The 12,820-nt window shown below is 43.6% G+C and overlaps 2 protein-coding genes across 2 annotated transcripts in view; one reads left to right on the top strand and one right to left on the bottom strand.

Moving 5' to 3' along the window:
* The window catches only part of LOC135216540 (adenylate cyclase type 9-like), a 702,034-nt gene that overhangs the window by 273,722 nt on the left and 415,492 nt on the right, over positions 1-12,820 (bottom strand). The gene's annotated exons all lie outside the window — the stretch shown is intronic.
* Positions 1-12,820, top strand: part of LOC135216539 (adenylate cyclase type 9-like) — a 251,737-nt gene that overhangs the window by 159,902 nt on the left and 79,015 nt on the right. The window contains exon 6 of the mRNA XM_064251912.1: positions 7,762-7,939. Coding sequence (XP_064107982.1) covers positions 7,762-7,939 — 178 coding nt within the window. The remainder of the gene's footprint in view (positions 1-7,761; positions 7,940-12,820) is intronic.

Here is a 12,820-nt window from a genome sequence, read left to right as displayed (position 1 = left end):
TGTTTTAACCATCTTAGCCAAGCCTAGCTGTAACAGAGTCACATCAACCGTGCATCTGATGTCTAGGCCAGTCCTTTACAATGCTCCTGATTGGCTGTTGATAAGCCAGTCACAGGGCATGAAAACCCTCAGTCTCAAGAGAGAGTTCACATAGGCAGGATGTATGATCCACTTCTCCTGAGGGATAAGTCTTTCAAAAGTATCCTTCAGGAGACATAGAACATATATCCTACCTATGTAAACTTTCTTGAGAGAGAGTTTCCAGCCTTGTGATTGGCTTATCAACAACCAATCAGGAGCATTGTAAGGGACTGGCCTAGCCATCAGATGCACTGTTGATGTGAATCTACTATAGTTGAACATGCTTTAACCATCTTAGCCTAGCCTAAGTAGTTGACTTCTTAGCCCTAGCAAGTGTTTGAGTTCATAGCCTAAGTGGTTGAGTTCTTGGGTAGTTGAACGAACCTGTCTTAACCATCTTAGCCTAGCCTAAGTGGTTGAGTCCTTAGCCTAGCAAGTGGTTGAGTTCTTGGCCTAGCCTAACTAGTTCAAAACTACCTTAACCATCTTCCTAGCCTAAGTAGTCGAGTTCTTAGCCTTGCAAATGGTAACCAGTTCAGTAATGTAACTCATATCCTGGTGTTCTTATCTCATTTTCCCGTCTTTCCCACAATTTAGATCTTCTTCTTGCTTCACTCCTTAGGATGCTTTGTATGAACGAGTTGCTGCTGTTTCTCACTGGGGTTACCAGACTGGACATTGTTCGCCTAACAATGATTTTTAAATTGTCCAAGCTGTTTTCTATGAACATCTGTGTGGCGGAGTGGTAGCGGGGAGTGTTTGTGAGGCGTCTCAGAATGTCATTGTGCACAACAGTGATGCGTCTCATGGTCTCTCGGGTATAGTTCGTCCAGAGGGAACACCCATAGATACTGTAGCAGTACGAGTGGAAGAGCAGCAGTTTCACGTCTCGGTGACAGAAGGCAAACCTCCTTGCAATCATGTTGCCAGCTGCACATGGTTTAGGTTGTCGGTGATAATGTGACCCAAATACGGAAATTCATGCACAAATTCCAGCCGATGGTTTCCGAGGAAAATTTGTGGTTCTGCAATATGCTTAAGCAATCTCGGGAGCAGTGACATGCACTGGGTCTTGGTTTCGTTGTAGATTATATAAAATTCCTCTGCATATTGGCGGCAAGTGTCGATAAGTCGTTGGAGACCTTGCACTGATGGGGAAATCAGAACCATATTGTCGGCGTAACAGAGGTTGTTTATAGTTGTTTCATTGATGGTGCATCCAATTGGGAGTGAGTTCAGTTTGACATTCAAGCCATCTGTGTACGTATTAAACAGGTATGGAGAGAGAATGCCCCCTTGCCGAAGCCCGTTTAGGGAGCCGAAGGTGTAAGATAATACGTTACCCCATTTGACACAGAATTGCTGTGTGGAGAACCAGCAATGCAAAATCCCAAATAGATACAGGGGTGTGCCCCTTTTATGCAGCTTCAGGAAGAGCTTCAGTTAGTTTACTCTTGTCAAATGCTTTTCTCACCGCTACAAAACAAAGGAAAACAGGAGAGGCTGATGATAGGTAGTAATTCAGCAATTCTTTTAGTATGTAGATGCAGGTGTCGGTTGAGTGGTTTGCTTTAAACCCGAACTGGTTGTCAGTGGTGTGTAGAAAGGGGAGAAGTCTCACTAGAAGAACAGACTCAAGTATCTTCGATGCGATCGTTGTGATTGGAATCGGCCAGTAGTTGCCAGGGTCAGCTGCATCCTTTAGCTTGTTTTTGATTAATGGTATCAAATGGACTAAGAGTAGGGAGTCTGGAAGAAACCGGTGAATTATGCACGCATTGAATAGGGCAGCTAGCAAATTGTAAATTATCGGATGGCAGAATTTGAAGGCCTCTGTAGGAAGACCATCACAGCCGGGCAATTTATTATTAGGTAGGCTGTTTATGGCATCGCTGATGTTACCTGGCGTAATACGGTCTGCAAAATTAAATTGAATGTTGTCAGTAAGGAGGTTATCTACATCCCTTCGTGAATCTTGATCATTTATGCAATTCAGGATATTGTTGAAATGATCACCCCACATTCTTGCGATAGCTTCGTCTCCGACTGCTTCCCCTACTCTCTGTGATAGCTTTTTAGTTTTGGGATTTAAGGACTGGATATCTTTCCAAAGACGAGGATAATCACCAGATTCTAAGTTTCTAGACATTGCGTCGGCTCTTAGTTGTTTTTCATTAACCTGCAGTGCTTAAGAGCAAGTTTGAACTGCGCTCTCGCCTGTCTCATTAGTAATGCAGTGTGCCCTTCCCTGGGGCTACCATTTTGCCTCCACAGTAAAAACATTTCTCATGAGTATGTATACAGATCTTTAACCAAGTCATTCCATCCAGGTATATTACGAGAATTACCTTGACGAAATCTGTAGGCAGTCCTGCCTGAAGCAAGCATAGCGGAGATTATGTTCGAATAGAATTCATTCAGGTCCCTCCTGTGGTGGTCATTTCTACAATTTGTGTTAGTACAAAGTAAGGCGTCTGCCGGTTGAACTATTGACCGCAACCTGGTTTCCGTGGTCGCCCTAAAGTATCTGGTTTTCTGTTGGTTTTTAAAATCCCAGTTTACTGCTGGTGGGCAAACAATTAGGGGGTTCACGGTAGGGAGGGATGGGGTACTGAATGACACCTGTAATGGGATGTGATCGTAGCCCGTTGCAAGATCATAGCGTATATTGCAGGTCATAATAGAAACATGAAGTTGTGGAGATGTGATGCAGTGGTCCAGCCAGGAGGTTGTAATAGTGTCCGCTCTATTATGTACAAATGAATAGGAGGGAGGGAGGGAGGAGCATTACATCGCTAATTTGGAGAGCATAATTTTGACAGAAGCGAGTAAGTTCGTTATAAAATTGTTTTGTGGGGTGAGAATTAAGGTCCCTGATTATACAAATATGATCAGCAGAAGAATCATGAATAATACTGTGTAACTCCCCTAGGATCATGCAGTAATGATCAAAATTGTTGTTATTTTCCCATGGCATATAAACATTAATAATTAGGATTTTAGAGTTCCCTACTGTCACTTGAAGCCCCAGCAATCTGTCACTCCTGTAGGTCATCACGTTTATCATATTGTCTAACGATTTGTGCCACAGGAAAGAAAGGCCCCCTTTCGGGCGACCGGCTATGATTTGATCTGTAACTTGCATCGATGAAGTAAAGAAGGTTCTGAAGTCTTCATGAATTGAATCGCAGATGGCAAGGTCATGTGGCCAGAGGAGCGTTTCTTCCAATGCAATGATGCCTTTGAAGTTTTTGCAGAACATGTTTAGGAGAGGAATGTTCTGCTTGAGGCCAAAAATATTCCAAGAGATTATGTTTAATGTATCCATGGCTAGTCACGAAGATGGGAGATGAATACGCTGATTATTTGGATGGATGGGGGGGTTAGCCAGGGGGAGTGGGCAGTCACTCTCCGTTGGGGGTTGACTGGCACTTGCAGTGGAAATGACCTTGGTTGGAGTGTCAGTAAGTTCCCCTGGGGGTGGTTGATCCCAGAATGATTTATATCTTGAGACTAATAGATTAGGACCGAAATTCTCGCCTTTAAGAACGTCGAGGTGTTGAAATAGGCAGGTAATCCTGTAAGCCACTTTATGTTTAATCCTGCATGGGAGTTCGTAAGAGATGAGTGGGTCAGAGCCAGTGAGAAACTTGACTCTTTCCACTATGGCGTCTAGCGTCACCGATGAGCGCAGATTGTGAATTACTTTGCAATATCTCTTCTCAGGTGTCGGGGGAGGTGAAACGCGAATGTTGGGCTCCGGTCCAGCGGCCAAACGAGAGGTTCTTCTCTTCTTTTTGCTTGTTTTTGTCTGCCAGCCACCAGACCCCTCATGGTCACTTTCATCTGCATCTATGATGGGGGTTTTTGGGGGGGAGAGATAGGGTGGGGAGGATTACGAGGACTAGTAATCGTCACCGGAGATATATCTTCCACTGGAGGCACTGGGGAGGGAGAAGAGGTTGGGAGACCAACTGTCCCCTCGGGACGGGCTACAGGAGACGGGGCCACTTCCGTGTTGCTGGGAGGCGAGGAAAAACTGGATGCCGCATTCGTAGGAGTCTGGTGGCTATCTGTGCGATTGTCTATCGATCCCTGCACTCCTTTGATCGCATCCCAGATCTGTGTGAGGTTATTTGTTTCCACCGTTTTAAGACTGTTTAGGGATTCCTGTAGTCCTTTGATCCCGTCCCAGATTCTTGATAATTTATCATTTGTCTCCTCAATTTTTTCCGAGTTTTTTCCAATTATTTCTGAGAGAGATTTTGCTGTTTGGAAGGCTTTTTCTGCCGTGTGGTACACCGCAGGTAGGCTTAGGTCAGCAGACCCCTTTGGAGGCAGATTGTAAGGGTCATCGGCATAGATTTCCACCGAGCAGGTCCGTAGCCACTTAGTGATATACGATATTTTCTTGTGAGAGGATAAGTTCTTCGCGGATCGCTCCTTGAGAATGCTCTCTGGTATCAGATCTTTGCATTTCGTATATGCAACTTTGATTTCCTCATCTGAGAAGGCATCACTGACATATTGTATAGCGGACTCGACGTCGGAACAGTTCGATTGGTATTGTATATAGTAAAGACAATTGTTCGCGAGTACGGAACTTGTGTGTGGGGCTCAGGCACCAGTAGGTACCAGGGTCACTTGCGCAACGGTTGGAGGTTGGTCGGGTGACATATACATATACACATGCATACATACACATAGTCAAACACAATTGCACAGTTACACACAAAAATCTAAAAACATTCAGATAATGAGAGAGAGAGAGAGAGAGAGAGAGAGAGAGAGAGAGAGAGAGAGAGAGAGAGAAGCATTCCAATACTTCACTGTACCATACACTTACAAACACATTTGCCCCCTCTCTTATTTCTCATTTTTTGTTTCTTAATGTTTTGTCATAATTTTCACTGCAGAAAATAGTGAAAGAATGAAACTGTTATTGCTAGAGCATTGTTCCCAGTTCAGGAAATGCACATTTAGCAGTCATCACTATACAGTAGGGTACTTACATAATCATAAATTGTTCATTTCTTTAAAATCTTTTTACGTATCAGCTCATACTGTACTTTGTATATATTTTTTTATACTCTTGCATTGTATAACCAATAATGGTTATTTTAAGAGGCATAATAGTTTTTTTTTTTTCAAGGCAGAAACAGGTAGTTTTATAGTTGACATGTATACGTATACTACTATGTTACATAAGGGGTTTGTGATCTTGCTTGTTTTAGGATTGCATGAGAGATCTTGTAACATATTACCCACGCCTATTGAGGACCATCTGTATATATGATTAAACATACCATTTTATATTAAATATATTGGCAGTCCCTGGTTATCAGGGGAAGTTCTGTTCCAACAGCTTGATAATGGATAATGAGCAAAATATTGATTTTTGGCACGTGTCGGCAATTTTTGGTGGTTATCAGTGCCGAAAACCGGATGTTGGCGCCGATAAATGGTTAATGGTGCCTCTGTTAGATATGTATTGATGCCAATACTATACTCTTATTATCACAGCACCGATAAACAGAAATGAGTGCATTTTCAGCACTGATTTTTGCTAGACAAGCTCCATAAAATTAGTTCATTGATGACTGAAGCTGTCAATACCTGGGGATTGCCTGTATATATGTTGCCCCCTTCCCCCAGTTTTATGTGTTTCACGTTTCCTCGGTTCACTTTGTGGTGGATTTTTGTGGTACACTATTCACTAATTACTGTATGTTTTCATATTGTGTATGTGACTAAATACTGATTTTTATGATAACAATAATCATGCAAGGACTGCCCATAATAAAAGAATCCGACGCAGCGACATCGTCGGTAACTTCGAGGTTATCGACCAGGCACCCGATCTACGTCGTTTGCGAATCTTAGAAGCGCTGCACATCGGGAGGGAGAGCCCAGTTTAAACATCACACAGGAGACCTTCCTCCTCCCCACCGCCGTCAGGAGAGCAGCAGACACCGCCCCACAACGACCATCGCACCAGAGGGATCCTGAGGATGATAGAAGCATTAGCTCTCATCCTGAGGACGTCCCTAGTAACCCTGAGGGTGATCGCAGCTCAAGCTCTCGCCCTGAGGACGACCTGGTAGCACCGCCCTTCGAGGGGACCTCCACCATCACCAATAAGGATGAGGCTCCGCCCACGAAGAGGACAGCCAACCAGCAACGGGCCCCCTGATGACATCGCTCGTGACGTCACAGGTATTGCCCAATGAAAAGTGAGGTACCCGTTTCTTCAAGCCAACCGAATGCAATAAATAGCGTGAATACATCTGACACAGACCATTGCACTCAGCGATCCCGTCCCGAAGATGGCCAAACGAGGTGGCCGAAACATGTAGACGCCTTGAAAACCAGAAAAGAAGAAATAACAAGAAATACCGGATAGACCCTGACGACTACGGCCTGTTCCCGACCTACGAAACCCACCTGTATACCTGTTGACGACCCCAGCCTGTCCCTGATAACCAGTTTTGCTTTTGATAACACCAGCCCGCCCGAAATTTCCGTTGACGACCTACAGCACGATGAACATTGGACAGCTGCTTTATAATACCAGCGTGCCAGAAAGAAAAATCATAAGGAGAATTGAAAGAATATTGTACAAAATCAATTCTGTGAATTCTGCCATTTATTTTCAATAAAACAATGATTTACAGCATACTTTTAATGTAGTTATGCATCTATTAAGCTCATTCCAGGTTGGACCCCATACTGAGCATGATAGGTATCTCTCTCTCTCTCTCTCTCTCTCTCTCTCTCTCATCTCTTCTCTCCCTCCCCCTCTCCCTCGGGGTCTCTCTCTCTGCTCTCTCATAAAAATTTTACAGTAATATAATTTCAAATACATCTTACAATACAGTCTAGGGCCCAAGCTAGAGTAGTGAGTTTAATAGATACATAACTACATCTTTAGTATGCTGTAAGTCATTAATCATAAAAATCAGCTTTAGTCACATACACTTTGAAAAAAATCAGTAATTTAGTGAATAAAGTGTTATAAAAAAAACTAGTGACAATTAAAAAAAATGAATTTGTGATAATTAAAAAAAAACAAATTAGTGATAATTTAAAATGATTAGTACTTCAGTACTATGAGAGAAAACAGCTTATGCATACAGTACAGGGGTAACTTGATTAGTTGTCATACGTTCCATAAGGCAGATTTATTTAATTTGTTTTAAAGTTTTATGTAATTTGTGTAAAATATTTTACTAATATTTTGCTGTTTACATTAATAGTAGTATTAATATTTTAAAATGAGTAAATAAATGTTATAAGCATTATAGGAGGGCATATATACTTAGAGTAACAGTTGTAAAAGGGTACTAATCTACAATGTCTTAGGATTTTGGGATGATGGTTTGGGGTGTATTTTTGTTTGAAATGATATTGAATTGTTTTCGTATGCTAGTTTAAGGTATACTATTTTTGTTTGAACTATCTTAAATAAATCAGTGAAGTATTAAAATACAGTTATATGCATTTTAGTTTATTAGGTGCTAGGTGTTTTGCAATTGTAAACCGGTTATATAGTAAGCTTTTAGGGGGGATTTCTGCATTTCCACGGCACACTCTGGAACCTAATACCACACAAAAAGGACTGCATATTTATATAACGGAGTCGATTATCCTTTTCAGTCTAAAATTTCTTCATTCTTTCAGGAAAGTAAAAAGGCCTCAAGCCTTCCTAACATACTAGATTGTGGGTCAGGAGCAGAGGGAAATGGTACCACAAAAACCAAACCTAGTGGCGATGGAACAAAAATTCGTCGATCATTAGCACCAGCCATTGACCTTCCCAAACTCAGGCTGCCTAGGCTATCCAGAAGCAGTGATAAAGGTAAGACTATTCTCTTGTTCACCATACAGATCACTGGAGTAAGTTTTTCAATGCATATAGAAATTCATATTTAAGAAATATTTTTTTTATTAATTTATTCATGTTTAGTCAGTGAAGGACACTCCATCAAATTGCATACGAAAATAGAACTGTTTGTTTTGGAAGAAAAAAGTGTGGTGTATATCAATCTAGAAATGACCCCTAGTCATGTAGTAGTCAGAATCTGTTCTACACAAGTGGCAGTGTTCCTGCTTTGCTGTGATGCTTTATATACAATGCATCTCATGCTAATTTCCGAGCACAAGTTGCACTGAAATTTTAAAAAATTAATGTTACTCTGGGTTTTACAAAGAACAAAGTAACCCCTTTGTTTAAAATTAATGTAAAAATTTATAACAATTTTATATGAGCACTTCAGAATTTTATAGGTACATTGCCACCCATGAATAAAGTTCTGAAACTGGGAAAACATTTGACACTGTTTTCTGTGGGACTTATTGTCGAGAAGCCACTTATCCAGAATCTATGTTTGTTCCATCGCCAGATACTTACCTCGAACTACTTTTAATATGAGAGCCTGGGATTGTCAGTCGTGATACCGACCAGAAAAATCCAGTTATCCCCCCACACCAGGCAGTCAGTGGCCATGCGACCCAAGGTAGAGGTCGCCAGTGCTTCCTGGTCGTTGACCTGTTAACATGGGTCAGTGCTTCTCCTGTGTATTGTCCCGATCCTTCGTTGTTTCCCTTGCCTTCCGAGTGTTAGTGTATCCCTCGTGTGGTTGTGTGCCCTTCGCTCAATGGAATCCATTCCTCCTCAACGGTGTTATCCAGGCCCATCAGAAGTGAAGTCTTGTGGAGCCTTCCTTTCCACTTTCCCTTTAACCCCCACTCTTTGTACTCTAATTGTCAGGGCGGGCCTTGCTTGCAAGACTCCACATGTGAGGAATAGGTTCATTGGCTTCCCCTACAGTAGGTTAAGGTGGCCTCCAAGAGAAGTCGAAGAAAGACAAGTCTGATTCAAGAAGTCTCATCTGGTGGACTTGCCTGTGAGGTCATCACCATCAACATCTTCCTTCCTGAAGTTGCTTCCTGTCCCCTAGGTGAGTTCATTGCTGGGTCTCTGCCCATTGCAGAACCCAAGGATCAGTTCTTTTCTACTCCTGTACAGGTGATTGTTCCCCCTGTGGTGACAATCTGAAGGCGGGTGGGACTGCTCCCTTCTCCATGGCTTGCCCCTGGCTGAGGTTTGGGCCGTGTGAGAGGTGTGGGGTACTCCACTGGGCCCACCCAGTGCAGCTCCCTCCGTCCTGGACCGGCACCCCTCGCAACCAGTTCAGATGCGCACTGAGAGATGAGGAATTTCTGTCAGACTGCTTCCCCAGGGTGGGACGCTCCCAGAGGCCATGGCATGGGGCCAGGATAGGCTCCAGGCCCTAGCTGTTTCCCCCCTGGGCCAGGCCCAGCAAGAAAAGGAAGAAGTCAAGGAGGAAGGCCTCTTCTTTTGGAGGGTTCTCTTCTTCGGGCTCCTCTCCCTCGGATGAAGACTCTTGTAGTAGGGGTGCAGAGCGGAGAAGAGGCGCCGTGCTTCTTGGAGTCAAACCAGTTCAGCCCTCTCCTCCCCACCCATGCTCCGCTCTCCCCGTCATAGCCTAGACTGGAGGGGTCTGGATAGGTGGTAGCCACCGCAATGGGGCACACCATCACGGACAGCCCTGCTCCCTAGTCAGACGGTTCGTGCTGCGTTCACCTGTGCTCGTGGTTCTCACGACAGTCCCGCGAGTGGGGTGTACTACTGCCCCGCTCCGCGGAGGAGGCCGAGCTGTTCAAACCCCCCCCCTCCCCTCAGGCTTGTAGTCCAGGCTCCGGCCAGTGGGACTCCCATGACAGCTCCGCTGGTATGGCCTGCAACTCCACTTCAAGCGGAGCTCCCAGTGCCACTGGTAGCCCCCGGAGTGAGCTGTCTGCCCTCCCCAGAGCACACCCCGCCTCCCGTGGTGGTGCCCGCTCGGTCCTTGAAGGACGGCAAGGACAAGTCATTCGTCCACGACGGCCTTCAACGCCTTGGAAGGGCAAGGCATGACAGATGAGGGACCAACTTACAGGAGGGTCCTAGCCCACTTTCGGAGAAGGAACTGTCTAGCAGACCCTATCCCTCCCTCCAACACCTAGAGATCCTCCCCGGTACATTTCCTGAAGGGGGCCCTGAAGGAAGCCAAGCCTTCCGGGAGCCTTCCCCCAATGAGGGGCAAGGCTCAGGTCCTTGCCCACGTGGACCAGTTAACATCAGGGTCCAAGAACACCTTGAGGCCCCATGGCTCCCTCAAGCTCCTCCCAGTAGCTAAGGCCAAGCAGAGGAGGTTCTACACCCCAGATGGCTTCTCCTTGAATCCCCAAGTCCTTGGAGGATAACATCTCCCCCCTCGCCCTGGCCTTTTTGGGGGAGAGACTCTTGGCAGGTTCGGTCTCCTTCTCAGCAACAGGAGGTCATGCAATGGAGACCACAGCATGGGCTGCCGTCCAAGCAACCACCTGGTTCGACCTACGGGGCGGTACAGTGGCCAGATTCACCACCAACCAACTTGAAGGACAAGGCCGAGTTGGCCCAACCCAAGGAGCTGGTCTTGTTTGGTGGAAAGCCATTGGCTCCTTGACTTCTCAGGCGATCACCCAATGGACTAATTGGGTCCTCTGCAGGAGGGACGCCTTAGTAGCCAGATGGCTTCTGGACAGGGAAGCTAACCTCCTGAGGTACACCCTGATTATGGTGGAGTCCCTCTGGCCAGAGGACCTTGTGGAGGAGGCCTTGGAGCATTGACAATAGGCCAGCCAGGACTCCTTCGACTACAGGGCCTCCTCCTTCAGGCACCCAGCACAGCATAGGGTGCAGGATGCCCAGGCAACAGCAGAGGTACGAGGCACAGAGGGCGTCCGCTAACCTGGAACCAGTCTCTGTAGGTTGTGTAGAAGGGACTCGGCCCTCTCCCGGAGCCCCCTCGTCGTCTTCTCCTACAGACCCAGGTCTTTGGTCCTCCGAAGGGGTCGTAACAGCCGCTCCCTTATGAGGAAGTAGGATTTGAGGCCCCCCCCTTCATCTGCTCCCGCCACAGGTGGGGCGTTGCCTCTCGAATTATTGGTGGATCAGGAAGGGTTGCAGGGCAGTCCCCCGGACAGTCCAGTTGCTCAGGGACGGCTACCGGTTACCCGTCCAAGACACGAAGCTGCCCCTAGCCGGAAAACTGGAGGTCCACACGGCCTTGCCTTGGGACTCTCGGCATGGGAGGCGTATCCGTTAGATGTCCAGTCATTACTGGAGAAGGGAGCCCTCCAACTGGTGGCGGACAACTCCCCTGGGTTCTTCAGCTGTCACTTCCTGGTGATGAAGGCCGCTGGGGATGGAGACCGGTCATAGACCTCTCGATACCGAATGACTTCTTCCAGAAGACACCCTCCAAGGGGGAGACTCTTAGGCTGGCCCTGGCGGCGGCCTTAAGGGAAGGGGCTTCACATTGTCCCTGGACCCCAAGGAGGTGTATTTCCAGATCCCAGTGCATCCATCCAGCAGCAAATACTTGCAGACTATCATACCTCCAGCTCCAGATTACCTGTTATATTTAGCGAGCTGTAACTGTCGCAAAGGTTGCCATCATGAATGTGTATGTATGAGGACTGGTTTATCGTGCTCATCCATGTGTGACTAGTGCTGTGGAGCTGGATGTGAAAATTCACTACCATTTCAAGAGAAGGATGCTGAAGGAGACAGTGAGTTGATAGAAATTTGATTTTGAAGCACATATGTTTTCTCTGAGTGTGGGGTGTTTAGATCTAATTCAAACCTTAATTACTTTGTATGGCATGTATTGCATAGATATTTAAAGCAAACATTCGGCCATTTTTCTTGTCTGTATAAATGTTTATATTAATGAACAAATAATTTGTCATTCCAATTGAGTTTTTTCTTTGTAGGTTGTTATATATATATATATATATATCTATATATATATATATAATATATATATATATATATATATATATTATATATATCCTATATATATATATATATATATATATTATATATATATATATATTATATATACATATATATATATTATAATATATATATATATATATCTATATACTATATATACAATAGATATATATATATATATATCTATATATATATATATATATATATATTATATTAATATATATATATATATATATCTATATATATCTATATAGTAGATATATTATATCTCTAGCTATATATATATATATCCATATATATATATAATATATATATATATATATATAATATATAGAAATATATATATATATATAGATATATATATATATATATATATATATATATATATATATATATATATATATATATATACTCCTATCTATATATATATATATATTATATATATATATATATCTAGATATCTATATATAATATATAAGTATGTATCTATCTCTATATATAATATATATATATATATATTATCTCCTATCTCATCCTCTCACCTATATCAGAGAAATCTCTATATAATAATAAATGTATGTATATACTTCATGAGATATTATATATCTCTCTTCTCGTCTCTATTATCGGATACTCTCTCTCGCTTACATAGAATATATATATCAATCTAGCGTCTATATTTATTCTAATTATATACAAGATCTATATCAATTTCAAGCTACCAATTTCCTTTAATCCTAAATTCACTTTACCTCCCAAATGATATATTTTCATATATGTACCTAAGGGGAATTTTTAAGTTGATAACAATTTCGTCCCCCATGGGATCGAACCACCGTCCAGGTGGACGGGACGAAATCAGGACAGTCCAGTGACGCTATCCAATCAGCCAAC

This window comes from Macrobrachium nipponense, chromosome 6 (genome assembly GCF_015104395.2).
Source record: "Macrobrachium nipponense isolate FS-2020 chromosome 6, ASM1510439v2, whole genome shotgun sequence".
NCBI lineage: Eukaryota > Metazoa > Arthropoda > Malacostraca > Decapoda > Palaemonidae > Macrobrachium > Macrobrachium nipponense.
Note: the sequence above shows the minus strand (reverse complement) of the source record. Positions and strands in the feature narration are given on the sequence as shown.